Below are 26,869 nucleotides of genomic sequence, written 5' to 3' on the forward strand. Positions count from 1 at the left end.
GTAGACTAGTAATTCTGTTTTATATGGTATGTGTATGTTTAGTGTTGGTGAACTAAAATGCATTACAGACATGACCACCATATAACTAGGATTTTAAGGTGGCATATTTCTGCGTGGAAATAGATACCTATTAACATAGCAAGGAGGTGACATGGGTTGCCAGACAGCTTTACTGTTATATAAGCATAGGTATAAGCAAAAGAAAAAAAAAATAGCACGCTAAAGCTAGAATTTAAAGGAGCAAGAGTAGCAATATATTATACAAAGCACACTGAAGTAAGGTTTTGCTATAGTTTATCTGTACATTTCCAGGTCAATTTTGCACCAGCCTCAGCTTTGTTTTGATGTCAGTGCCAGTGAATGTTGCCATGCCACCAGTGTCTCCATTATGCCATCTTATCTATGTCTAAGGCAGCCCATAAATTATTCATTTTTTTTTCCATTCAACCAGCAGGTACATTCTCCCATCCACAGAGCAGTGGATTTGATGTTATCATCTAATCCTCCCCACTGAGCTATTGTAATCTGTGGGGCTGATCGCTTAGGGAAAATCTGACAGGCCCGTTGTACAGAAGTCGATCAGAAGACTGACTTCTGTAAACCTCTCTGCCTATACATGGATCAAAATGTATTCTGTCCCTGCTGAATCGGCTGAATTTCGATCCATGCATGGCCAACTTACATAAGGCCTTGCACATGAGTAAATGACAGAAGCCAGTGTCTTAGTCATATTGATTAGTCAAATGCCTAAAGTCAGACATACATGAATTTAAATGTGGCTGAAGAGGGACCAGCAAAAATTTGATCCATGTATGAAAAGGGTGGTTCTAGACTTCTGACATCTGTAGAACCACCCTTTTGAAAACATTTTACTCTATCAGTGCCACCAGCTATAGCCTGCAATGCTAATCAGTGTATTCTGACAGTCTCCCCTCTGTCAGAATAAAATTGCTCAGGGGAGGGGATTCCCCCATCCACCTTACATCTGTGGATGGGCAATCAAGTGTTGTTGTTTTTTCAACCAGCTGATTGAACAAAAACAAAAAAATAATAACACTAATTTATGGGCTGCCTAAATAGTGTTAGAGATGTTCTTCAGTGTCTACTCTCAAAACTTCTTATATTTTTTGTATGCATTGGAAAGACACTATATACATTATAATCCAGATACAGTTTGTAAGGGCGCTCTGAACTTCAGGACCAAGCAAAAACAGATGTCTTTATGAACCAGAAAGTCTATAATAGGGTATCTTCCACACTTAGGGCTGCACTTATGGAGAGAAGCAATCTCTGAATAGGAAAGAGAAAAACAAAGAAAAGGCGCCTCTAAGTGTAGAATTAAAAGCTGTTTAATTTCCCCAAAAAGGGTTAAAAACACTTACAAGATATGTAGACTGGCAGAACATATCATTAATATCCATGTAGGTGGTCCGGCATGAATGCAGTGGTCACTGGCATATACCAGTTCTTTAGGCTGTGTGTGTCCAGTAGCAGGGAGGTCCAGGGGATGCCAACAGGAAAAACAACAGCGAGCTCCAAGAGAACTGACAGGCCAGCCTGCAATCACAGTCTCAAAACACGAGGATCCTGGAAGTGACGTCAGCGGCAGGAGACAATAACCAGCAACCAGCGTGGACCACAAACAGGAAGCAAAACAGGAAGCAGTCATCAAAGAGGGACGCGTTTCGGAACATCCCATTGGTTCCTTTATCAACCTGATGACTGTGTGTGTGTATGGGACTAATTTATACTACCTGGGCGGACCTTAGGGGCAGGGATATGTAAATGGAGCGTTATCACAATATAAAGGTATAGGACAGGAGGAGAAACAGAAACAAAATCCCTATCCAAACAAAAAAATAAATAGAAAATTATATACTACTAAAAAATGATTTTTTAGTAGTATATAATTTTCTATTAGTATATTATTTTAAATATGGTAAATATTTTTAAATAATTTTAACCATTTCGGGATATTAATATATATATATATATATATATATATATATATATATATATATATATATATATATATATATATATATATATATATATATTTTTTTTTTTTTTATTTTTTTTTTTTATTTTTTTTATATTTAGCTAATATATTTATACATATTTTTTACCCTAGATATTTTTCAAAATATTTTCTCTTTGTCCCTTTATTCCCTTTCTTCTTTTGCCCCTCCCTTTTTTCCCTACTCCCTCCCCTTCAGTCTTATATATATGCCTAGGCATTATTGAAGACTGTGTAAAAATATTGATTCTCATTTTCATTTTATGTTTATTTTTATTTTTAAATGTCGCTTATTGGTTGTTGTTCTGTATGAAATCATATATTTTATTTTTATTTTTTTGTTTGGATAGGGATTTTGTTTCTTTCTCCTCCTGTCCTATACCTTTATATTGTGATAACGCTCCATTTACATATCCCTGCCCCTAAGATCCGCCCAGGTAGTATAAATTAGTCCCATACACACACAGTCATCAGGTTGATAAAGGAACCAGTGAGATGTTCCGAAACGCGTCCCTCTTTGATGACTGCTTCCTGTTTTGCTTCCTGTTTGTGGTCCACGCTGCTTGCTGGTTTGTCTCCTGCCGCTGATGTCACTTCCAGGATCCTCGTGTTTTGAGACTGTGATTGCGGGCTGGCCTGTCAGTTCTCTTGGAGCTCCCTGCTGTTTTTCCTGTTGGCATCTCCTGGACCTCCCTGCTACTGGACACACACAACCTAAAGAACTGGTATATGCCAGTGACCACTGCATTCATGCCGGACCACCTACATGGATATTAATGATATGCTCTGCCAGTCTACATATCTTGTAAGTGTTTTTAACCCTTTTTGGGGAAATTAAACAGCTTTTAATTCTACACTTAGAGGCCCCTTTTCTTTGTTTTTCTGTTTACTATATACATTATGTGTTGATATTCAAAAGATTTCATCACACCTTTCTGCCAGGGATATCATTAATGTGCCACCATAGTGATTATCCTCTAACCATTAATTGAACAGTGATGCAGTTGTTTAATATTAGGCCTTTTTATGGAAGCAGAAGAACAACGAATCTCTGGAAAAGACATTCAATTACGCCACCTTTCCAAAATCTGTCCAGAGCTGTAGATATTCTTTGAACTAGATATGCTTGAGTCTTTTTTTTAACCTTACTGTGTAACTATGTAAATGATCTGAAAATCATCAAATCGGATGATGACCTAACAGCAGGGCCAAAAACAAACAAGTCTCAACCTCAGCTAAGATAAGTCTCAGTTAATACTGGTTCTTCACTACTCTATAGAAAATGGTTTGGAGGAGACATTTTGGTTGGTTTACTATAGGGAAATAATGTGTTAACTTTGCAGGGGAAGTTGCACATTCCAAAGAAATTTCCACCCAAGCTTACAGCATGCAAGGAAATTCCATTTTGTAAAGAATACATACAATTATGTGCAACAAGAAAAAAAAATCCCCCCCATGACAAGCTATTGGTAGGAGATATGAAACATGATTGGACAGGAGAGGGTATGTCTTCATTGTGTACCAATCCAGACTCTTGTGAGATTGGAGCAGAGCATAATTCATTTTGATATTATGTTTTTCTTTTTTTTATGCTAAGAATTTTTTTATTCTGGTACACAACTAATGTATATTATTTGTAGTCAGTATACCTGCTTAGTTTTACTTTTTACTGAAAACGATTCAATTAAAATTATTGGGGAAACTTGGGGAAACAGCATAACTTTGCCTCACTCACTAAGCTCTGGTAAAATATCAGTTGGAAAGTGTAACTTCCCTTGCAAAGTGAACAGTGTCTGTGCCTTTAGCAAATCAATCTCATTGTCTGAGAGTGCTGACATGCTTAAATGGACCTAGGTACCACAGAAAAAGCTATAATTCTATAAAATCACATCAAGAGATACCATTTATAATGTGCACTGTAATATGTACATTATTCATCTTGTAATAATGTTAACTCGTTTTTATTTTAGTAAATGCTAACCATAAATAATAATATGGTGTTTATGTGTGGCATTTACGCATCTCTAAACTGCAGATTGCACTTCATACAAAAGGACATTAAACCCAACAAAGATATCAGCATTCATTAGTATCTTTAATAAAGCACATTGTGGAATGTCAGTTTTTTTCTTGGCAAACAATAGTGTACAGGTGAGATTAGGTATGGGTGGTAATGCAATAAAAAAAAGGGGGAAAATTACGTAAATCTGCATTGCGGAAAAACAAGTCCCTCTTTACCTGAACGGGGATTTAGAAAGGTTGACATACCTGTATATATTTGTGAATGTACCAAGATGCTTGTTTTCCATCGTTTACTGATTCAACAGTTGTATTTGCCAAGCCTCCAATATCCCCTCCAGCAAATACACCAGGCTCACTGGTTTGCATTGTCTCTGAGTTAATATCAGGTAAACCCCATCTGTTAAACTTGATTGGTTTCATGGCTTCAACAACTGAAAAATATGATAGAAAAATTATAAAAATTTTCATGCGTAAAAAAAAAATGCCTCAACATTTTGGAAAAAACAACAGGCGGTTGGCTGTGTTTATCATGATTAGAAGACCATAGCTGATTGGGTTGGGTGGCCCAAACTACTACAGTATCAGACTGCTGCCTCCAATGACAACTTTTCCTGGGAGTAATGAAGCTATAACTGGCTATAATGATGTATCGGCTTTATACCTAATCATTGAATTTGTGACTTGTTTCTGTTACTAAAAAGTATAATTCTAAAAAGTATAATTATTTTTAATAAATAATGATTTTAAAGTGAATGATTATTAGTGCTCCATTTTTTTAAATTATGGTCAGTACTTATAATATTCAACTGTTTCTTACTTTGTTGTGATGATTAACCCTTTGGACACACACAACAGTTGCCACTATATGTTATAACAGAAACATGCACCATTCACAGTATGTTCTGTAACAATTCTAACTTTTACGAAACATCTGTAATACACAGTATTACAGGAAGTCACACCAGACAGGAATATGACATTGGTTAAAAAAATGTAGGTGCTCCTTTAAAACTGAACTACAGGCATTATATTTACCTCATCTCTACCTGTCCGAGATGCACAAGGGATCCCAGCATTGGCATGTTCTCCCTGGATGCCAGTCTTTAGGCATTTTCACGGGATGATATAATCCTGCACATGCACCGGAATCAGTCATCCTGGCACACAGTGGTTGTTTTGGCAATGCACAGCTCAGTTTACATGCTGCAAAAGACTGCGAGCAGGCTTTTTATTTTATTAAGTATTTTATTAAGGAAGAGACATTGCATGTCTCGTCTGCAATAAATGGCCTGCCTACTCGCAAGGTTTTTGCAAAATTCCTTCAATTACACTTTAAGTTTTGGTTTAGGGCATTAGAGATAATGCTTAATTACTTTTAGTACTCATTTTAAAAACAGACAAGAAAAATGATGCGGGCCAACTATTTGAAGAAAATAATATTACAAAAAATAGACAACAGGCAACAATAAAATGAATGTGGTTCCAGAGTCCGATTCAATGCAGCATATGTCATCCCTATATTTCAGAATCATTAGCCTTTAGAATGACTCTTGGCATATGTGTGTCTTATATAGTAACAAAAGAACAATGTACATAATTCAAGAAACAACATGCAAAAGATGGATAATTACACTGAGAGTCAAAAGCAAATGTAGAATGTAAAAATATAATTTTGTTGGAAAATGGAGAGCTAGCTATCACGCTGTCATTGCAACAGCTTCTTTTGGCCTTCAAGGAGGGAGTTTACTGAAATAACATGATAAATCAAAGCGTCTGAGAGGTTAGAATGTGTTTAATGGTAATCAGCAAACTCTCTTTCAGCTATAGTTTTCCAAACTGTACCAATATTTCCTTATGCTCACATGCTACAATATAATAACCAATATTTATTGCCCATCATAAAATTACTCTTTAAATAAGACCATGTATGATATATACTTGATATGTGCCCCATCTGCCTTCTGTATCTCACAAGACAGGGGTGCATGGTATCTAGGGATGAGCTTCGTGTTCGAGTCGAACATACGTTCGACTCGAACATCGGCTGTTCGCCCGTTCGGCGAATTCCGAGCGTTATGGGCCGTTCGCGCCAAATTCATGTTTCGCTCACGGCCCACAATGCACTGCGTCATCGCAGTGCATTGCTGGCTCATGATTGGCCAAGCATGCACTGTGACCCCGCATGCTTGGCCAATCACAGCGCCAGCAGCGAGGAGAGCCATGATTGGCCACAGGCAGGATGCCTGTGACCAATCATAGCTCAGGCTGTGTAGTACACGCCCCACACTATATAAGGCCGCCAGCGCGGCGGCCTAGTGTAGTGTGTTGGCGTCTGAAGCAGTTAGTGGGTGTTCTGTGTACCTTCAACACAGTACACACCGATCGTTTTCGGCCGATTTTCGATCTTGCTGTTGTGTAGTGGTTGTTGTCTGTGTGCCCTGACCGCAGTATACACCGCTATATTCACCTCACCTATATAGCTAGTGATCTATCTTTTATAATAGAGCTTGCAGTCAGTAGTGTTAGGAGCTTGTGCGTGCTGTCTGCGTGCTCTGTACCCAGTACACACCGCTATATCCACCTACATAGCTCTTCTCTATTTGAGCCCAGTTGCCATCTGCAGGAGTTATTGGAAGTTGTGCGTGCCTCCAGCACAGCACAGTATGCATCTGTATATACCCCTTTATCTCTGGTGCTCTATAAAAAAGGCATCTGCAGGAGTTAGTGGGTTTTTTGTGCCTCCAGCACAATATACACCTGTATCTACCCTTTATTGCTGTTCTCTAATAGAGGCATCTGCAGGGCTTAGTGGGTGTTGTGTGACTCAATTACAGTATACCCCTTTATCTCTGGTGTTCTATTATAAAGGCATCTGCAGGAGTTAGTGGGTGTTGTGTGACTCCAGCACAATATACACCTGTATCTACCGTTTATTGCTGTTCTCTAATAGAGCCATCTGCAGGGCTTAGTGGGTGTTGTGTGACTCCATTACACTGCTGATTTACCCAACTCCCTTCAGGCCATTACCATGTCTGGAAGGCCAGCAAGGAGAGGCAGACAGGCGCTAGCCGATAAAAGAGGGCAAGCAGGCTCTGTGTCTAGAGACAACAGTGCTGGTCGTGGACGCGGTGCATTGTCATCAGCACGTGGCCATGGGACACGCTTGTCCTTCTTTTCGGCAGCTGGACATGTTGAACTGCAACATGCCAACGACTTGGTAGAGTGGATGGCGAAGCCCACTTCATCCTCCTCATCCTCTCTCACCCAGTCTCAGGGTACTAGCAAAGCAGCTGCCAACGCATCGTCTTCCCTCCTCTCAATGTCATCATCAGTGACTCCTTCCCTAGACCCACCACGTCCTCCTGAGGAGTCTCCTGAACTCTTTGAGCACAGTGTTGGGTACATGCTCCAGGAGGATGCCCAGTGTTTTGTGGGCTCTGATGATGACACTCAGCTAGAGGAAGTGTCACGGAAGGGATGCCTAACACAGGCATCCAGCACAGAATAAACAGATCAATGGGCTGCACTGAGGAATGAGGCTCGAAAGGTAAGTGAAAATATAAATATTTATTAAGGAAAAAGGCACACCTGCAAAACAAACAAACACAGCAAACCATAAACAAGCAAGAACACAAATAATACACAGCAAACCATAAAACCCCAAACTAACTAACTAACTAACTATATACATGGAAAGGGAACACATATATAACAAGGCAGGGATGAGAGACAAGGGGAACAGGAGGCCAGGTGGAGGAAGCGGAGCCAAGGCAGGGATCAGGGGACAAGTCACAGGTATAGGGAACAGAGTCCAGGACAGGAAGCAAATCAGGAACAGGTCTCAGGCAACAGGTCAGGCAGGGACAAGGCTAGCAGGAAGGATTCTGAAGCAATGAGCCTCAGTGAAGGGCGGGCTTATATACTTCCAAGCCATACCACTTCAGGTGCAGCTGAATTATTAGAATGTCTGTTTGCTGGGAGACACCCGCTGGTGACCACCAGAACTGCAACCTTTGATGGCAAAATAAACAGTGACACCAGCAGGCGATCCCAGCAACAACACCGTTCCTGACAGTTCCCCCCCCTAAGGAGTGGCCTCCGGACACTCCATTCTGCCCTTGACCTGACAGTACATGTAAATGGGGAAAAGTCCAGAAAAGTCTCCCCTGTGACTGCGGACTTCCTTGCGCTCTCCGGCCAGAGTCTCTTAACCAACTGGGAGGCATGCCACCCAAGTCCGACAATGGAGCATGTATCCCACCACCAGGGTCTGGAAGTTTAGATCTGGAAATAAAAACAGGCTGAGCAACGTGCTTCGGGTCATCGGGCTGGGCAGCAAGCATCGGGTCATCAGGCTGGGCAGCAAGCATCGGGTCATCAGGCTGGGCAGCAAGCATCGGGTCATCAGGCTGGGCAGCAAGCATCGGGTCATCAGGCTGGGCAGCAAGCATCGGGTCATCAGGCTGGGCAGCAAGCATCGGGTCATCAGGCTGGGCAGCAAGCATCGGATCATCAGGCTGGGCAGCAAGCATCGGATCATCAGGCTGGGCAGCAAGCATCGGATCAACAGGCTGGGCAGCAAGCATCGGATCAACAGGCTGGGCAGCAAGCACTGGGTCATCAGCCTGGGCAGTAGGCTTGGCAGCGAGCTCCGGGTCATCAGGCTGGGCAGCGAGCTCCGGGTCATCAGGCTGGGCAGCGAGCTCCGGGTCATCAGGCTGGAAGGCCGGGACATCAGACTGCAAGGCATCGGACTGGAAGGCCGGGACATCAGACTGCAAGGCATCGGACTGGAAGGCCGGGACATCAGACTGCAAGGCATCGGACTGGAAGGCCGGGACATCAGACTGCAAGGCATCGGACTGGAAGGCCGGGACATCAGACTGCAAGGCATCGGACTGGAAGGCCGGGACATCAGACTGCAAGGCATCGGACTGGAAGGCCGGGACATCAGACTGCAAGGCATCGGACTGGAGGGCCGGGGCATCAGACTGCAAGGCATCGGACTGGAGGGCCGGGGCATCAGACTGCAAGGCATCGGACTGGAGGGCCGGGGCATCAGACTGCAAGGCCGGGACATCAGACTGGAAGGCCGGGGCATCAGACTGCAAGGCCGGGACATCAGACTGGAAGGCCGGGACATCAGACTGGAAGGCCGGGACATCAGACTGGAAGGCCGGGACATCAGACTGGAAGGCCGGGACATCAGACTGGAAGGCCGGGACATCAGACTGGAAGGCCGGGACATCAGACTGCAAGGCATCAGACTGGAAGGCCGGGACATCAGACTGGAAGGCTGGGACATCAGACTGCAGGGCATCAGACTGGAAGGCCAGGACATCAGACTGCAAGGCCAGGACATCAGACTGCAAGGCATCAGACTGGAAGGCCAGGACATCAGACTGCAAGGCCGGGACATCAGACTGCAAGGCCGGGACATCAGACTGGAAGGCCGGGACATCAGACTGGAAGGCCGGGACATCAGACTGGAAGGCCGGGACATCAGACTGGAAGGCCGGGACATCAGACTGGAAGGCCGGGACATCAGACTGCAAGGCATCAGACTGGAAGGCCGGGACATCAGACTGGAAGGCCGGGACATCAGACTGCAGGGCATCAGACTGGAAGGCCAGGACATCAGACTGCAAGGCCAGGACATCAGACTGCAAGGCATCAGACTGGAAGGCCAGGACATCAGACTGCAAGGCGTCAGGCTGGAAGGCCAGGACATCAGGCTGGAAGGCGTCAGGCTGGAAGGCCGGGGCAGCAGGCTGGAAGGCGTCAGGCTGGAAGGCCGGGGCAGCAGGCTGGAAGGCGTCAGGCTGGAAGGCCGGGGCAGCAGGCTGGAAGGCGTCAGGCTGGAAGGCCGGGGCAGCAGGCTGGAAGGCGTCAGGCTGGAAGGCCGGGGCAGCAGGCTGGAAGGCGTCAGGCTGGAAGGCCGGGGCAGCAGGCTGGAAGGCGTCAGGCTGGAAGGCCGGGGCAGCAGGCTGGAAGGCGTCAGGCTGGAAGGCCGGGGCAGCAGGCTGGAAGGCGTCAGGCTGGAAGGCCGGGGCAGCAGGCTGGAAGGCGTCAGGCTGGAAGGCCGGGGCAGCAGGCTGGAAGGCGTCAGGCTGGAAGGCCGGGGCAGCAGGCTGGAAGGCGTCAGGCTGGAAGGCCGGGGCAGCAGGCTGGAAGGCGTCAGGCTGGAAGGCCGGGGCAGCAGGCTGGAAGGCGTCAGGCTGGAAGGCCGGGGCAGCAGGCTGGAAGGCGTCAGGCTGGAAGGCCGGGGCAGCAGGCTGGAAGGCGTCAGGCTGGAAGGCCGGGGCAGCAGGCTGGAAGGCGTCAGGCTGGAAGGCCGGGGCAGCAGGCTGGAAGGCGTCAGGCTGGAAGGCCGGGGCAGCAGGCTGGAAGGCGTCAGGCTGGAAGGCCGGGGCAGCAGGCTGGAAGGCGTCAGGCTGGAAGGCCGGGGCAGCAGGCTGGAAGGCGTCAGGCTGGAAGGCCGGGGCAGCAGGCTGGAAGGCCGGGGCAGCAGGCTGGAAGGCGTCAGGCTGGAAGGCCGGGGCAGCAGGCTGGAAGGCGTCAGGCTGGAAGGCCGGGGCAGCAGGCTGGAAGGCGTCAGGCTGGAAGGCCGGGGCAGCAGGCTGGAAGGCGTCAGGCTGGAAGGCCGGGGCAGCAGGCTGGAAGGCGTCAGGCTGGAAGGCCGGGGCAGCAGGCTGGAAGGCGTCAGGCTGGAAGGCCGGGGCAGCAGGCTGGAAGGCGTCAGGCTGGAAGGCCGGGGCAGCAGGCTGGAAGGCGTCAGGCTGGAAGGCCGGGGCAGCAGGCTGGAAGGCGTCAGGCTGGAAGGCCGGGGCAGCAGGCTGGAAGGCGTCAGGCTGGAAGGCCGGGGCAGCAGGCTGGAAGGCGTCAGGCTGGAAGGCCGGGGCAGCAGGCTGGAAGGCGTCAGGCTGGAAGGCCGGGGCAGCAGGCTGGAAGGCGTCAGGCTGGAAGGCCGGGGCAGCAGGCTGGAAGGCGTCAGGCTGGAAGGCCGGGGCAGCAGGCTGGAAGGCGTCAGGCTGGAAGGCCGGGGCAGCAGGCTGGAAGGCGTCAGGCTGGAAGGCCGGGGCAGCAGGCTGGAAGGCGTCAGGCTGGAAGGCCGGGGCAGCAGGCTGGAAGGCGTCAGGCTGGAAGGCCGGGGCAGCAGGCTGGAAGGCGTCAGGCTGGAAGGCCGGGGCAGCAGGCTGGAAGGCGTCAGGCTGGAAGGCCGGGGCAGCAGGCTGGAAGGCGTCAGGCTGGTAGGCCGGGGCAGCAGGCTGGAAGGCGTCAGGCTGGTAGGCCGGGGCAGCAGGCTGGAAGGCGTCAGGCTGGTAGGCCGGGGCAGCAGGCTGGAAGGCGTCAGGCTGGTAGGCCGGGGCAGCAGGCTGGAAGGCGTCAGGCTGGAAGGCCGGGGCAGCAGGCTGGAAGGCGTCAGGCTGGTAGGCCGGGGCAGCAGGCTGGAAGGCGTCAGGCTGGAAGGCCGGGGCAGCAGGCTGGAAGGCGTCAGGCTGGAAGGCGTCAGGCTGGAAGGCCGGGGCAGCAGGCTGGAAGGCGTCAGGCTGGAAGGCCGGGACAGCAGGCTGGACAACAGGCAGAGACACTGGCACAACAGGCTGAACAGCAGGCATTGGAACATCAGGCGCGGAGGCAGAAGTGGGGGATGACAGAATGGTATGGGTTGGGAAAAACTTCCGTTTCTTTTTGGTTTTAGCAACTGAAGATTTGTATGTGGGTACAGGGCTGTAGGTAGTGGATGCAGCTGGTAAGAGCGAAGAGTGGAAGGATGGTAAAACAGAGGGAGCAGAACTTGAGGGGAGATTCAATGGAACTGATGAAGGCAGCTGAGAAGTAGCAGAGGGGTTAAAGGCTGGGTAGGTACAGCAGGAGGAAACAGGGTACTGGTACTTCATTGGTAGCAGGGTGTATGGGTCAGAAATTGTGGTTGTTGGGGGTAATAGAGAGGAAGATATCCCAGCAGGCTGGTATCTGGACACAGAAATGGGTGGTTGGGAGCTGACAGAAGCTGGGTACAACAAGCTTGACCAGGCCTGTAATAATGGTTGCACAAAATCTGGTTTGCACACGGTTTGTCTGACCAGAGACTGCACTGAATCAATACATGCTGCAAGCACCTGTTTAGGACAAGCTGAGTACTGCTCAAAGAAAAAGGCTGAGTCATCTTCCAACAGCCACACCAAAGACTCTACCTGAGCTGCACTAAAAGGGGGTGTATAGTCATCACCTCCACTAGAGGCATCAGACAGAGCCAACTCTGTACAGATCCAAATCAATGGTTGCACATCCTCAAACAGAAAACTGCCCTGATCAACAAAAACATGGGCTATACGGATACATTCCAGCAGTTGCTCTCTAGTGTATTCACCTAATGTCTGACGACAAAAATCTCTGTCATCTGTTGCCAGAAGCGAAAGATACAGGATATCATCCAGATGCATTTTTCTTGGCAATAGCAAGTGTCCAGATCCTATTCCCAAGTGCAGCCGATCTGTTAGTATGGCTTCAGAATTCTGTCACGGAAGGGATGCCTAACACAGGCATCCAGCACAGAATAAACAGATCAATGGGCTGCACTGAGGAATGAGGCTCGAAAGGTAAGTGAAAATATAAATATTTATTAAGGAAAAAGGCACACCTGCAAAACAAACAAACACAGCAAACCATAAACAAGCAAGAACACAAATAATACACAGCAAACCATAAAACCCCAAACTAACTAACTAACTAACTATATACATGGAAAGGGAACACATATATAACAAGGCAGGGATGAGAGACAAGGGGAACAGGAGGCCAGGTGGAGGAAGCGGAGCCAAGGCAGGGATCAGGGGACAAGTCACAGGTATAGGGAACAGAGTCCAGGACAGGAAGCAAATCAGGAACAGGTCTCAGGCAACAGGTCAGGCAGGGACAAGGCTAGCAGGAAGGATTCTGAAGCAATGAGCCTCAGTGAAGGGCGGGCTTATATACTTCCAAGCCATACCACTTCAGGTGCAGCTGGATTATTAGAATGTCTGTTTGCTGGGAGACACCCGCTGGTGACCACCAGAACTGCAACCTTTGATGGCAAAATAAACAGTGACACCAGCAGGCGATCCCAGCAACAACACCGTTCCTGACAGGAAGGCAGTAGCGTGAGCGCAGAGAGAGGGGATGCTCAAGAAGGACAACAATCTGGCAGTCATGTTCCACAAGCTGCAGCATACTGCCAGGTTTGCTACAGTGATGAAGAGGGAGGGGATGATGAGGGCACTGACTCCACGTGGGTGCCTGGTAGGAGAAAGGAGGAGGAGGAGGAGGAGGAGGAGGCCCATGTCCAACGAGGCAGGATGCCCTCCGGGGGCCAGCTTAGGGGCAGCACACCGACTGAATCACACCGCAGAGCTCCGCCTGTGCAGGGTGCTGCCTCTGCACGTTATTCTAAAAGTTCTTTGGTGTGGGCCTTTTTTGAGACGAGTGCATCAGATCGCACCGCTTCTATTTGCAACATATGTCTCAAGCGTATCTCGCGTGGCCAAAACATCTCCAACCCCACTAGACCTTCAGTCCTCTCTGAAACCTGCTCTGAGAGGAATGAAGGTGTAGAATTAGGTGTGTCACAGCCAAGTGCTTCCGGGAACTCTGCTAGCGGTACACCCACGTCCAATTATAGCAGGCAAATGTCCCTGCCCCAGCTGCTGGACCGGCGAAAGAAGTTCACTCCCAGCCATCCACGTGCCCAGCGGTTGAATGCTAGCTTGGCTAAATTGCTAGCACTTCAACTGCTGCCTTTTCAGTTGGTAGACTCGGCCGCCTTCCGTGAGTTTGTAAAATGTGCGGTTCCTCAGTGGCAGGTCCCCAAACGCCACTTTTTCTCACGGAAGGCGATTCTGGCTCTCTACCGGCATGTGGAAGGCAATGTCCTGCCTCGCTGGACAGGGCGGTCAGCGGTAAGGTGCATATTACCGCTGACCTGTCTTTCAAGGCCCATTGGGTCACTCTTCTGGCAGCTGGGAAGGATGCAGGACAAGGTGCAGTAGTGTTGGAGGTTGTTCCGCCACCACGCCTCCAAAATGCTACTATTGGTTGTGACACACCTCTCTCCTCCACCCCCTCCTCTTCTTCTTCCTCCATGGCCTCTTCCAGTGCTCTGTCCTCAGAACCAGCGGTGCTCCGTAGGCGTTCCAGGGGCTACGCAAGTACGCAGGCAAAACGATGCCATGCCGTGCTTGCGCTGGTTTGTTTGGGGGACAGGAGCCACACTGGGGCGGATGTTTTGTCAGCTCTGCAGGGGCAGGCCGAGAGGTGGTTGACGCCACGCCAGCTTAAGCCAGGAATGGTGGTTTGTGACAATGGCACCAACCTCCTCTCCGCCCTCCAACAGGGACAACTGACCCATGTGCCCTGTGTAGCTCACGTCCTTAACCTGGTGGTGCAGCGGTTCTTGGGCAGGTACCCCAGCTTACAGGATGTACTGAAGCAGGCCAGGAAAGTCTGTGTGTATTTCCGCCGATCATTTAATGCCTGTGCTCGGCTGGCTGAGCTCCAAAAGGAGTTGAACCTGCCCAAGAACCGCCTTATATGTGACATGCCCACCAGGTGGAACTCAACGTTGGCCATGCTGCAGCGGTTGCACATGCAGCAGAGGGCTGGCACTCAGCATCAGCAGCAGCAGTCTTGTAGGGATGATTTACAGTCCCAAGAAACACGTGGACTTGTACGTGGCTGGGAGGAGGTATCTGCGGATCATGTTGCCCTTCGTGACCCAGAGGACTCCGGACCGAATGCCTCAGCTAACCTACGCTGCATGGCCTCCCTGATCCTGCGGAAGGATCCTCGTATTCTTCGGATCAAGGAGAGGGACCATTACTGGCTGGCCACTCTCCTTGATCCACGGTACAAGGGTAAGGTTGCCGACCTTATCTTGCCATCGCAGAAGGAGCAGAGGATGAGACATCTCCGGGAGGCCTTGCAGAAAGGTCTGTGCAACGCGTTCCCAGAGACTGGTCCTGGACAACGTGTTGCTGAGGCATCGGTCAGAAGGAGCGGTGGAGAAGGTGGCCGTCTGACTGATGCTTTCAGACAATTTTTTAGTCCGCAGCCCCAAGGTATGATCGGTTCCAGCAACCATCGCCAGCGTCTGATTTACATGGTGCAGGAATACCTAGGGGCAAGGTCAGACTTTGACACCTTTCCCACCGAAAATCCTCTGGCTTACTGGGTCTTGAGGATGGATCACTGGCCAGAGCTTGCACAGTATGCAATTGAGCTACTGGCCTGTCCTGCATCCAGCGTTCTTTCGGAACACACCTTCAGTGCTGCTGGTGGCTTTGTTACCGATCACAGGGTGCGCCTGTCCACCGAATCAGTTGATCGACTGACCTTCATCAAGATAAATCAGTCTTGGATCACCCATAGCTACCAAGCACCTGAAGCTGATGTAACCGAATATTTTTTTTTGAAATATCACATCCCTTCAAGACTGCCTATGCTGATGCTGAGTGACTGTCCTGTTATGTTGATTGTCTATCCTCTTCCTCCTCCTCTGATATGTTGGAAGAACATTTGTGGTTCTGGGTGATGCCATTAGCCCAATTTTTCTGCCCCTGTTTAACAGGGGCGTTTAAGTACAATTTTTGATCTAATGCTTTGCAGCAGGGCTAATTCCTGCAATAAAACTAGAGTATATGGGAGAGGTTGCAGTGTGGTGGCACCAGCACCAGTGCCTAAGGCCCAATTTTTCTGCCTCTGTTTAACAGGGACATGTAATTACAATTCTTGATATCATATTTCACAGGAGGGCCCCTTCCTGTGCCCACCCAGAGTAACTGTGAGGACTTATAGTGTTGTGGTACCAGCACCACAACCACCAAAGGTCAATTTTTCTACCACTGTTCAACAATGGCATGTAATTACAATTCTTGATATAATCGTTCACAGCAGGGCGCTCCAGCGCCCAACAAGAGTCACTTTGAGGGCTTACAATGTTGTGGCAAAACCAACACCTTGTTCCGCCATTTCTGCAGAGCATATAGGGCAGGCCCCTACTTTCAAACATCCAACTTACAAACATCTCCTACTTGCAAACGGAAGGAGACAACAGCAAGTGAGATGAAAAAAGATGGACGACAAAACAAATTATACAGGGGTGATAACCCTTCCCTATGTTTTCCAAAAAGCTTAAAAATAGTTTTTTTGACTGGAGCTACACTTTAAAAATGTACCAGTTGAAAATTACAAACAGATTCAACTTAACACAACAAACCTACACAGTCCCTGTCTTGTTTGCACCGCCTGTATACTGCTGTTCTGAGTATATAGGGCCTGGGGGCCACACGCATTTCCTTTTTTTAATATGGGTACAGGATTCCCCTTGATATGCGTACAAGACCCAAAGGGGCTAGTAATGGGCAGGGAGGGCTACCCATGCCATTTTTCTCAATGGTTTTCAACCATATTGCAGGAACCAGATATAACATTAAAACCGCAAGCAGTTTTCAATTATGTTATTTCTGTTTAATGTCATTTTGTGCAGGGACTGTTCTAAACACGGGAAACACGTGGCACTTCACAGGCATACTACAGACACCCCCCAGGCACCATATTTAAAGGAATATTTCACTTTTTTTTTCACTTTAATCATCATTAAAATCAGTGCTCCCGCCAAAACGGCCATTTTTAAAAACATTTTAGGCATTGACCCATGTCCCCTGGGGCAAGAGCCAGGTCCCCAAACCCTTTTTAGGACAGTATCTTGCATATTAGCCGTTAAAATTAGCACTTTTAATTTCGAACGTTCGAGTCCCATAGACGTCAATGGGGTTCTAAAGTTCGTTCGAATTTGGGGTCCGTTCGAAAGTTCTGGTGCGAACCGAACCAGGGGGTGTTCGGCTCATCTCTAATGGTATCTATGTAACAAGTCATTTATGATACATCTGGATCTTTTCTTAATATCAATGTGGCTTTATCATAGCAGAATTGATATATTCATACATTTTGACTGGATTTTGAGACCTGCTGTTAAACTCAGACAGGAAAATGGATGGGCATTCTGGCCTCTGCTTATGGATCTTATGATAGACTCATTAAAAGGTATCTGTTTTTCTAGACTCTGATTTAATAATATTTGCAATGACTAATATTTTGCTTGCCAGATATCCAATAATGACATCCAATTAGCCATTGAAAAAAAACATCAGACCAAGGAATGTTTGAACACATCAAGTAGATAGCCACCAGTTAGATCCATTTGCAAACAGTCTGCTGAAAAGGATGCATATTTACTTGATTGTGTCCTGGGTTAAAAGGGAATCCGAGAAAAAATATCCTTTAAAAAAATGTTCCTGCCTGAGCCTTCACATTTCAAAACAAGGCTGCAATGTGTTCCTATTTCAATATTTGGGTTCCCCAGACCTCGTTATCTTCACATTTGTAATTTCATATCCCGATAAAGATGTAGGCTTTTGCCCATATTAACTTGTCTATACTTATCTGCTGTGCTTAAAAACATCCTGCTATTCACAAAGTTTAAGCTGAAATTTACACTCACTGAATGAAGCAGGCTCTTTTCATGTATGTGATAATAGCAAACAAGCACAATAAAAAATAGCTAATAATTGTATATATTTCCCTTTTTTTTACCCGTTTCAGCAATTGTCAGTCACTATAAATCCTAAAATAATAATGTGAATAGTCCAACTCTCCTTGGGAAACAGCTGTACAGTTAAAGGAAAGTTTCCATCTGAAAAAAAGCACGGTGGCTGATATTTTTGACTTTTTATTCTTCAAATACTTGTTTTGCAGATGTTGTATTGACCTTCTTACTTTAATATTTAACTCACTAACCCAGAATAAGTATGTAGATAAGGTGTCCTGAGTTTTCCCTTACTTTCCTGGTCCAGGAAAGTAACAATGTTCAGGTGATTTAACCGTGAGTGGAGAAGAGCGCTGGTTGCATCTCAAATGGAAAGGAGGTTGGAAAATCTTCAGAATATAGATGTTCAGCACTGTAACACCCATTGGGAGGTTTATATAGAAAAATCGGGTAAAGAAACAAACAATAAAAAAAGAAAATATAACATTTTTTTAAAAAACCCTGCCAAAACGCAGGTATAATGAGCAGCTTAAACTGCTGTAGTATGGTGAGGGAATAGAAAAATGCAAAGTGCAAAGCACAAAATAAGCATAGGAAATCAGTGAGCTCTGAGCCTCACCCTGGAAACAGATTTGCGTTGCCAATGGAGAGGCCTGAGTCGAAGCAAAGAAGCTGGTAGTGAGGCTCAAGTCCATTCTGTTTCCAGTGTCTCAAAAAGGGGTGGAGCAGTAGGTTGAGCATCCATAGGGAGCAATTGCCATTGTTTGAACAATCAAATGCCCTTTTCCACACTACAGATGGGGACCATTTTACCATTCCATGTAACAAGTAATTTTGTAGGAAATCACCATCTGTAAATTACATTGCTTTTTTGCAGGACTTCGGTTAGTAGCAATAGCTTATTTCTGTTAAGCGCAGTCTGCTGGAAAATATCCATATACAGAGAAGTACCATTAATTTTATCTAGTGCAACTGTATTTTGTTTGGCAGCTGCCATGACTCTCTCCTTGACATAAAAATAGTGTATACGTGACAAAGTATCCCTAAGGGCACTATCAGGGAGAAACTTAGGTTTGGGTATTCAGTGTGCTCTGCCAATGCACATCTTGATATCACATAAAGTAGGTACAAGAGTCTTAATAAGGCTCTGAATGAAGTTTGTGAGCTGCAAATAAAAAAAAAAAACTTCTGTCTTTACAACCACTTTAACATCTATATTAAGCAATGAGATATGCCTATAGCTAGAATATACCTGCAGTTTTTTTACTTCTAAGGTATTATTATAATCTGGGCTTCATGAGCTTGAGTAAAAAGTGAGACAGAGGGGCTGCTATGAAGTGTTTAGCAAGTACATTTTGAAACAACTAATATTGTGAGGGGAGGCCATTTGCTGGGCTAGGGCTTTTGCCCAGTTTAAGTTGTGAAATTCCATTAGAGTGTTCTCTATCAAGATGGAAGATTCTGATGCCCAGGCTGCAAGAGCTTCCTGAGTGAGCATTTGCTCTATTGTCTTCTACAGCTGTGAATCAAATCCTGTGAGCAGAAAGTGTGAGTGTGGCCAAGCAACTCTGTATGTGTCTATGGGCAATCTGGCCATTACTGTGAACTCCCAGAATGAAGCAAACCTAACTAACCACAGCTTTACAAAAAAAAAAGTTTTACAACAGGCTCTCTAACCAATGGTCTAGAAACTTCACAACAGTGTAATCAAGCATATAAAACAGAAGAATGTCCCTTTGAACATGCTCATGTGTCGTTATAAATAATTATCTTTTCCAGGCTGGTAAACTCAGGAACCACAGTAAGGTAAGACATTAGGTGTATGTCAAAACACCATCTCTTCTACAGCAACAGTGCCAGGCAACATGGGCAGCCACTTGATGACAAAGTAAGGGCCTTACAGTCCTGAAAAAAATACAAGTCTGGTAAATTTCAGTGAAGCATAGGCTGGACCCTAAATCATGATATCAGTAGAACTATATCACTTGTGAATAGTTAAGCTTAGCAAAACAACCATACTGACTGGTGCTGGTATACAATGTAGAACAAAAAAGTTCAAGTAGCATAAAAAATAGTAAAAAAAAAAAGGGAAAACAAGAAGAAATAAATGTAATGTGATACTATTATCTCTAATATAAAAAATATACAAAAAATTGCAACTTTAACCACTTGCCGACCGCCGCACGCCGATGTACGTCGGCAGAATGGCACGGGCAGGCATAAGCACATACATGTACGTCCTTTGCCTCCCGCGGGTCGGGGGCCCGATCGGGCCCCCGCCCGGTGCCTGCGGCGGTCGGTTTTCGTTCGGGAGCGATCCCGGACGAGGGGACGGCCATTCATTCATGGCCACCCCCTCGCGATCGCTCCCGACGAATGGAAATCCCCGGTGACATCACTTCCTCTCCTGTAATGTAAACACAGGAGAGGAAGTGATGTATTCTCTCCTCCGTGTCGGTATTTTTCGTTCCGACACGGAGGAGAGCGAATCAGTGAGTTGCACCAACACATCCCACACACAGTAGAACATGCCAGGCACACTCACACCCCCCCTTTACCCCCCGATCACCCCCCCAATTACCCCTGCCCCCCAGTCACAGTGACACCAATGTCATTTTTTTTTTTTTTTTTTTTTTTTTTGCATTGGTGTCATTTGTGACTGTAATAACTGTTAGGGCAGTTAGGGTTAGCCCCCTTTAGTTCTAATGTACCCCCCTAACCCCCCCAATAAAGGTTTAACCCCGTGATCACCCCCCGTCGCCAGTGTCACTAAGGCTGGGTTCACATTGCAGCGGTTTATGAGAACGAATGTGATTCGCACCGCACTGCAGTGCAAATCACATCCGATCTCTGTGCGATTCGAGTTCAGCCATTCGCCGCACCCGCCGCACCCGCCGCACCCGCCGCACCCGCCGCAAATTCGCACGGGACCCTTTTTTTGGCCCGCAGCAGAATCGGATCGCATGGGTGTTCACACCATGCGATCCGAGTTTGCAGATCGCACTGCGATATGCGAACTGATCTGGGGGTGTCAGTAACATTTCACTGACACTCCCAGCAGTTCGCATAGGGCAGTGTGAACTGCCGCCGGGAGGCATGCGATGCGGGAACCCGCCGCGGATTCGCGGCGTTTCCGCATCGCTCCAGTGTGAACCCAGCCTAATAAGCGATCATTTTTCTGATCGCCGTATTAGTGTCACAGGTGACGCTAGTTAGGCAGGTAGGTATTTAGGTTCGCCGCAGCTTTTTATAGCGCTAGGGACCCCCATATACTACCGCATAAAGCCCCCTGATTGCCCCCTAGTTAACCCTTTCACCAGTGATCACCATATAACTGTTACAGGTGACGCTGGTTGGTTAGTTATTTTTTTATAGTTTCAGGGCACCCGCCATTTATTACCTAATAAAGGTTTAACCCCCTGATCACCCGGCAGGTGTCATTTGTGACTAATAACTGTTAGGGCAGTTAGGGTTAGCCCCCTTTAGTTCTAAGGTACCCCCCTAACCCCCCCAATAAAGGTTTAACCCCGTGATCACCCCCCGTCGCCAGTGTCACTAAGGCTGGGTTCACATTGCAGCGGTTTATGAGAACGGATGTGATTCGCACCGCACTGCAGTGCAAATCACATCCGATCTCTGTGCGATTCGAGTTCAGCTATACAGATAGTATGGCTGAATTCGTGTCGCACCCGCCGCACCCGCCGCAAACTCGCACGGGACCCTTTTTTTGGTCTGCAGCAGAATCGGATCGCATGGGTGTTCACACCATGCGATCCAAGTTTGCAGATCGCACTGCGATATGCGAACTGATCTGGGGGTGTCATTAACATTTCACTGACACTCCCAGCAGTTCGCATAGGGCAGTGTGAACTGCCGCCGGGAGGCATGCGATGCGGGAACCCGCCGCGCATTCGTGGCGTTCCCGCATCGCTCCAGTGTGAACCCAGCCTAATAAGCGATCGTTTTTCTGATCGCTGTATTAGTGTCACAGGTGACGCTAGTTAGGCAGGTAGGTATTTAGGTTCGCCGCAGCTTTTTATAGCGCCAGGGACCCCCATATACTACCGCATAAAGCCCCCTGATTGCCCCCTAGTTAACCCTTTCACCAGTGATCACCATATAACTGTTACAGGTGACGCTGGTTGGTTAGTTATTTTTTTATAGTTTCAGGGCACCCGCCATTTATTACCTAGTCTCACTAGTGTACCCCTAAATTTAGGGGTGTCTACTTTCTAAAATGGGGTCATTTGGGGGGGGGGGTTTGTGCCATCTTGGCATTTTATGGCCTTCAAAACTGTAACGCCCTTAGAAAGCCTGAAGGCGGTGCTTGGTTTTTGGGGCCCCGTACGCGGCTAGGCTCCCAAAAAGTCCCACATATGTGGTATCCCCGTACTCAGGAGAAGCAGCAGAATTTATTTTGGGGTGTCATTTCACATATGCCCATGGCATGCGTGAGCAATATATCATTTAGTGACAACTTTGTGAAAAAAAAAAAAAGTTTGTAATTTTCCCGCAACTTGTGGCAAAATATAAAATATTCCATGGACTCAACATGCCTCTCAGCAAATAGCTTGGGGTGTCTACTTTCTAAAATGGGGTCATTTGTGGGGGTTTTGTGCCATCTTGGCATTTTATGGCCTTCAAAACTGTAATAGGTAGTGAGAAGTGAACTCAAAAAATTACGCCCTTAGAAAGCCTGAAGGCGGTGCTTGGTTTTCGGGGCCCCGTACGCGGCTAGGCTCCCAAAAAGTCCCACATATGTGGTATCCCCGTACTCAGGAGAAGCAGCAGAATTTATTTTGGGGTGTCATTTCACATATGCCCATGGCATGCATGAGCAATATATCATTTAGTGACAACTTTGTGAAAAAAAAAAAAAAAAAAAAAAAAGTTTGTAATTTTCCCGCAACTTGTGGCAAAATATAAAATATTCCATGGACTCAACATGCCTCTCAGCAAATAGCTTGGGGTGTCTACTTTCTAAAATGGGGTCATTTGTGGGGGTTTTGTGCCATCTTGGCATTTTATGGCCTTCAAAACTGTAATAGGTAGTGAAGCGTGAAATCAAAAATTTACGCCCTTAGAAAGCCTGAAGGCGGTGCTTGGTTTTCGGGGCCCTGTACGCGGCTAGGCTCCCAAAAAGTCCCACATATGTGGTATCCCCGTACTCAGGAGAAGCAGCAGAATTTATTTTGGGGTGTCATTTCACATACGCCCATAGCATGTGTGAGCAATATATCATTTAGTGACAACTTTGTGTAAAAAAAAAAAAAAAAATTTTTTTTTGTCATTATTCAATCGCTTGAGGCAAAAAAATAAAATATTCAATGGGCTCAACATGCCTCTTATCAATTTCCTTAGGGGGTCTACTTTCCAAAATGGGGTCATTTGGGGGGGTTTTGTACTGCCCTGTCATTTTAGCACCTCAAGAAATGAGATAGGCAGTCGTAAACTAAAAGCTGCGTAAATTCCAGAAAACGTACCTTAGTTTGTAGATGTGACAACTTTTGCGCAAACCAATAAATATACAATTATTGACTTTTTTTTTACCAAAGACATGTGGCTGAATACATTTTGGCCTAAATGTATGACTAAAATTGAGTTTATTGGATTTTTCTAATAACAAAAAGTAGAAAATATCATTTTTTTTCAAAATTTGCGGTCTTTTTACGTTTATATCGCAAAAAATAAAAATCGCAGAGGCAATCAAATACCATCAAAAGAAAGCTCTATTTGTGGGAAGAAAAGGACGCAAATTTTGTTTGGGTACAACATTGCATGACCGCGCAATTACCAGTTAAAGCAGCGCAGTGCCAAAGTGTAAAAAGACCTCTGGTCATTTACCAGCAAAATGGTCCGGTCTGAAAGTGGTTAAAAGAAGTCCACTTTTTCATATATAGCAGCGCATGCACACTCTTAAAATTTTTTCCATATAAAGTGAGTTCATTAGAATTTTGATCAGTGTCCAGAAAAGAAGGTGCTTATTCTATCCGTTCTCTGTGGTGATTAAACTGCAGCTTCCACCATAAAAGTTCACCACTTGTGGGGCACACACGATCCCCTTTGGGGATGCACTCACCGAACAACCAAGATCAAAAAAGCCTTTAACCACTTTCAGACCGGACCATTTTGCTGGTAAATGACCAGAGGTCTTTTTACACTTTGGCACTGCGCTGCTTTAACTGGTAATTGCGCGGTCATGCAATGTTGTACCCAAACAAAATTTGCGTCCTTTTCTTCCCACAAATAGAGCTTTCTTTTGATGGTATTTGATTGCCTCTGCGATTTTTATTTTTTGCGATATAAACGTAAAAAGACCGCAAATTTTGAAAAAAAATGATATTTTCTACTTTTTGTTATTAGAAAAATCCAATAAACTCAATTTTAGTCATACATTTAGGCCAAAATGTATTCAGCCACATGTCTTTGGTAAAAAAAAAGTCAATAATTGTATATTTATTGGTTTGCGCAAAAGTTGTCACATCTACAAACTAAGGTACGTTTTCTGGAATTTACGCAGCTTTTAGTTTACGACTGCCTATCTCATTTCTTGAGGTGCTAAAATGGCAGGGCAGTACAAAACCCCCCCAAATGACCCCATTTTGGAAATTAGACCCCTTAAGGAAATTGATAAGAGGCATGTTGAGCCCATTGAATATTTTATTTTTTTGCCTCAAGCGATTGAATAATGACAAAAAAAAAAATTTTTTTTTTTTTTTTACACAAAGTTGTCACTAAATGATATATTGCTCACACATGCTATGGGCGTATGTGAAATGACACCCCAAAATAAATTCTGCTGCTTCTCCTGAGTACAGGGATACCACATATGTGGGACTTTTTGGGAGCCTAGCCGCGTACGGGGCCCCGAAAACCAAACACCGCCTTCAGGCTTTCTAAGGGCGTAAATTTTTGAGTTCACTTCTCACTACCTATTACAGTTTTGAAGGCCATAAAATGCCAAGATGGCACAAAACCCCCACAAATGACCCCATTTTAGAAAGTAGACACCCCAAGCTATTTGCTGAGAGGCATGTTGAGTTCATGGAATATTTTATATTTTGCCACAAGTTGCGGGAAAATTACAAACTTTTTTTTTTTTTTTTTTTTTAACAAAGTTGTCACTAAATGATATATTGCTCATGCATGCCATGGGCATATGTGAAATGACACCCCAAAATAAATTCTGCTGCTTCTCCTGAGTACGGGGATACCACATATGTGGGACTTTTTGGGAGCTTAGCCGCGTACGGGGCCCCGAAACCCAAGCACCGCCTTCAGGCTTTCTAAGGGCGTAAATTTTTGAGTTCACTTCTCACTACCTATTACAGTTTTGAAGGCCATAAAATGCCAAGATGGCACAAAACCCCCACAAATGACCCCATTTTAGAAAGTAGACACCCCAAGCTATTTGCTGAGAGGCATGTTGAGTCCATGGAATATTTTATATTTTGCCACAAGTTGCGGGAAGATTACAAACTTTTTTTTTTTTTTTTTTTTTTTCACAAAGTTGTCACTAAATGATATATTGCTCACGCTTGCCATGGGCATATGTGAAATGACACCCCAAAATAAATTCTGCTGCTTCTCCTGAGTACGGGGATACCACATATGTGGGACTTTTTGGGAGCCTAGCCGCGTACGGGGCCCCGAAAACCAAGCACCGCCTTCAGGCTTTCTAAGGGCGTTACAGTTTTGAAGGCCATAAAATGCCAAGATGGCACAAACCCCCCCCAAATGACCCCATTTTGGAAAGTAGACACCCCTAAATTTAGGGGTACACTAGTGAGACTAGGTAATAAATGGCGGGTGCCCTGAAACTATAAAAAAATAACTAACCAACCAGCGTCACCTGTAACAGTTATATGGTGATCACTGGTGAAAGGGTTAACTAGGGGGCAATTAGGGGGCTTTATGCGGTAGTATATGGGGGTCCTTGGCGCTATAAAAAGCTGCAGCGAACCTAAATACCTACCTGCCTAACTAGCGTCACCTGTGACACTAATACAGCGATCAGAAAAACGATCGCTTATTAGGCTGGGTTCACACTGGAGCGATGCGGGAACGCCACGAATGCGCGGCGGGTTCCCGCATCGCATGCCTCCCGGCGGCAGTTCACACTGCCCTATGCGAACTGCTGGGAGTGTCAGTGAAATGTTACTGACACCCCCAGATCAGTTCGCATATCGCAGTGCGATCTGCAAACTCGGATCGCATGGTGTGAACACCCATGCGATCCGATTCTGCTGCGGGCCAAAAAAAGGGTCCCGTGCGAATTTGCGGCGGGTGCGGCGGGTGCGGCGAATGGCTGAACTCGAATCGCACAGAGATCGGATGTGATTTGCACTGCAGTGCGGTGCGAATCACATCCGTTCTCATAAACCGCTGCAATGTGAACCCAGCCTTAGTGACACTGGCGACGGGGGGTGATCACGGGGTTAAACCTTTATTGGGGGGGTTAGGGGGGTACCTTAGAACTAAAGGGGGCTAACCCTAACTGCCCTAACAGTTATTAGTCACAAATGACACCCGCCGGGTGATCAGGGGGTTAAACCTTTATTAGGTAATAAATGGCGGGTGCCCTGAAACTATAAAGAAATAACTAACCAACCAGCGTCACCTGTAACAGTTATATGGTGATCACTGGTGAAAGGGTTAACTAGGGGGCAATCAGGGGGCTTTATGCGGTAGTATATGGGGGTCCCTGGCGCTATAAAAAGCTGCGGCAAACCTAAATACCTACCTGCCTAACTAGCGTCACCTGTGACACTAATACGGCGATCAGAAAAATGATCGCTTATTAGGCTGGGTTCACACTGGAGCGATGCGGAAACGCCGCGAATCCGCGGCGGGTTCCCGCATCGCATGCCTCCCGGCGGCAGTTCACACTGCCCTATGCGAACTGCTGGGAGTGTCAGTGAAATGTTACTGACACCCCCAGATCAGTTCGCATATCGCAGTGCGATCTGCAAACTCGGATCGCATGGTGTGAACACCCATGCGATCCGATTCTGCTGCGGGCCAAAAAAAGGGTCCCGTGCGAATTTGCGGCGGGTGCGGCGGGTGTGGCGGGTGCGGCGGGTGCGGCGAATGGCTGAACTCGAATCGCACAGAGATCGGATGTGATTTGCACTGCAGTGCGGTGCGAATCACATTCGTTCTCATAAACCGCTGCAATGTGAACCCAGCCTTAGTGACACTGGCGACGGGGGGTGATCACGGGGTTAAACCTTTATTGGGGGGGTTAG

General features: G+C 46.6%; 1 protein-coding gene across 1 annotated transcript in view; it reads right to left on the reverse strand.

Moving 5' to 3' along the window:
- The window catches only part of DPYD (dihydropyrimidine dehydrogenase), a 2,051,548-nt gene that overhangs the window by 823,815 nt on the left and 1,200,864 nt on the right, over positions 1-26,869 (reverse strand). Inside the window, exon 12 of the mRNA XM_077452870.1 lies at positions 4,286-4,470. Coding sequence (XP_077308996.1) covers positions 4,286-4,470 — 185 coding nt within the window. The remainder of the gene's footprint in view (positions 1-4,285; positions 4,471-26,869) is intronic.

Source organism: Lithobates pipiens, unplaced genomic scaffold (genome assembly GCF_037356315.1).
Source record: "Lithobates pipiens isolate NorthernLeopardFrog02 unplaced genomic scaffold, aLitPip1_a1.2 Scaffold_23, whole genome shotgun sequence".
Taxonomy (NCBI): Eukaryota; Metazoa; Chordata; class Amphibia; order Anura; family Ranidae; genus Lithobates; species Lithobates pipiens.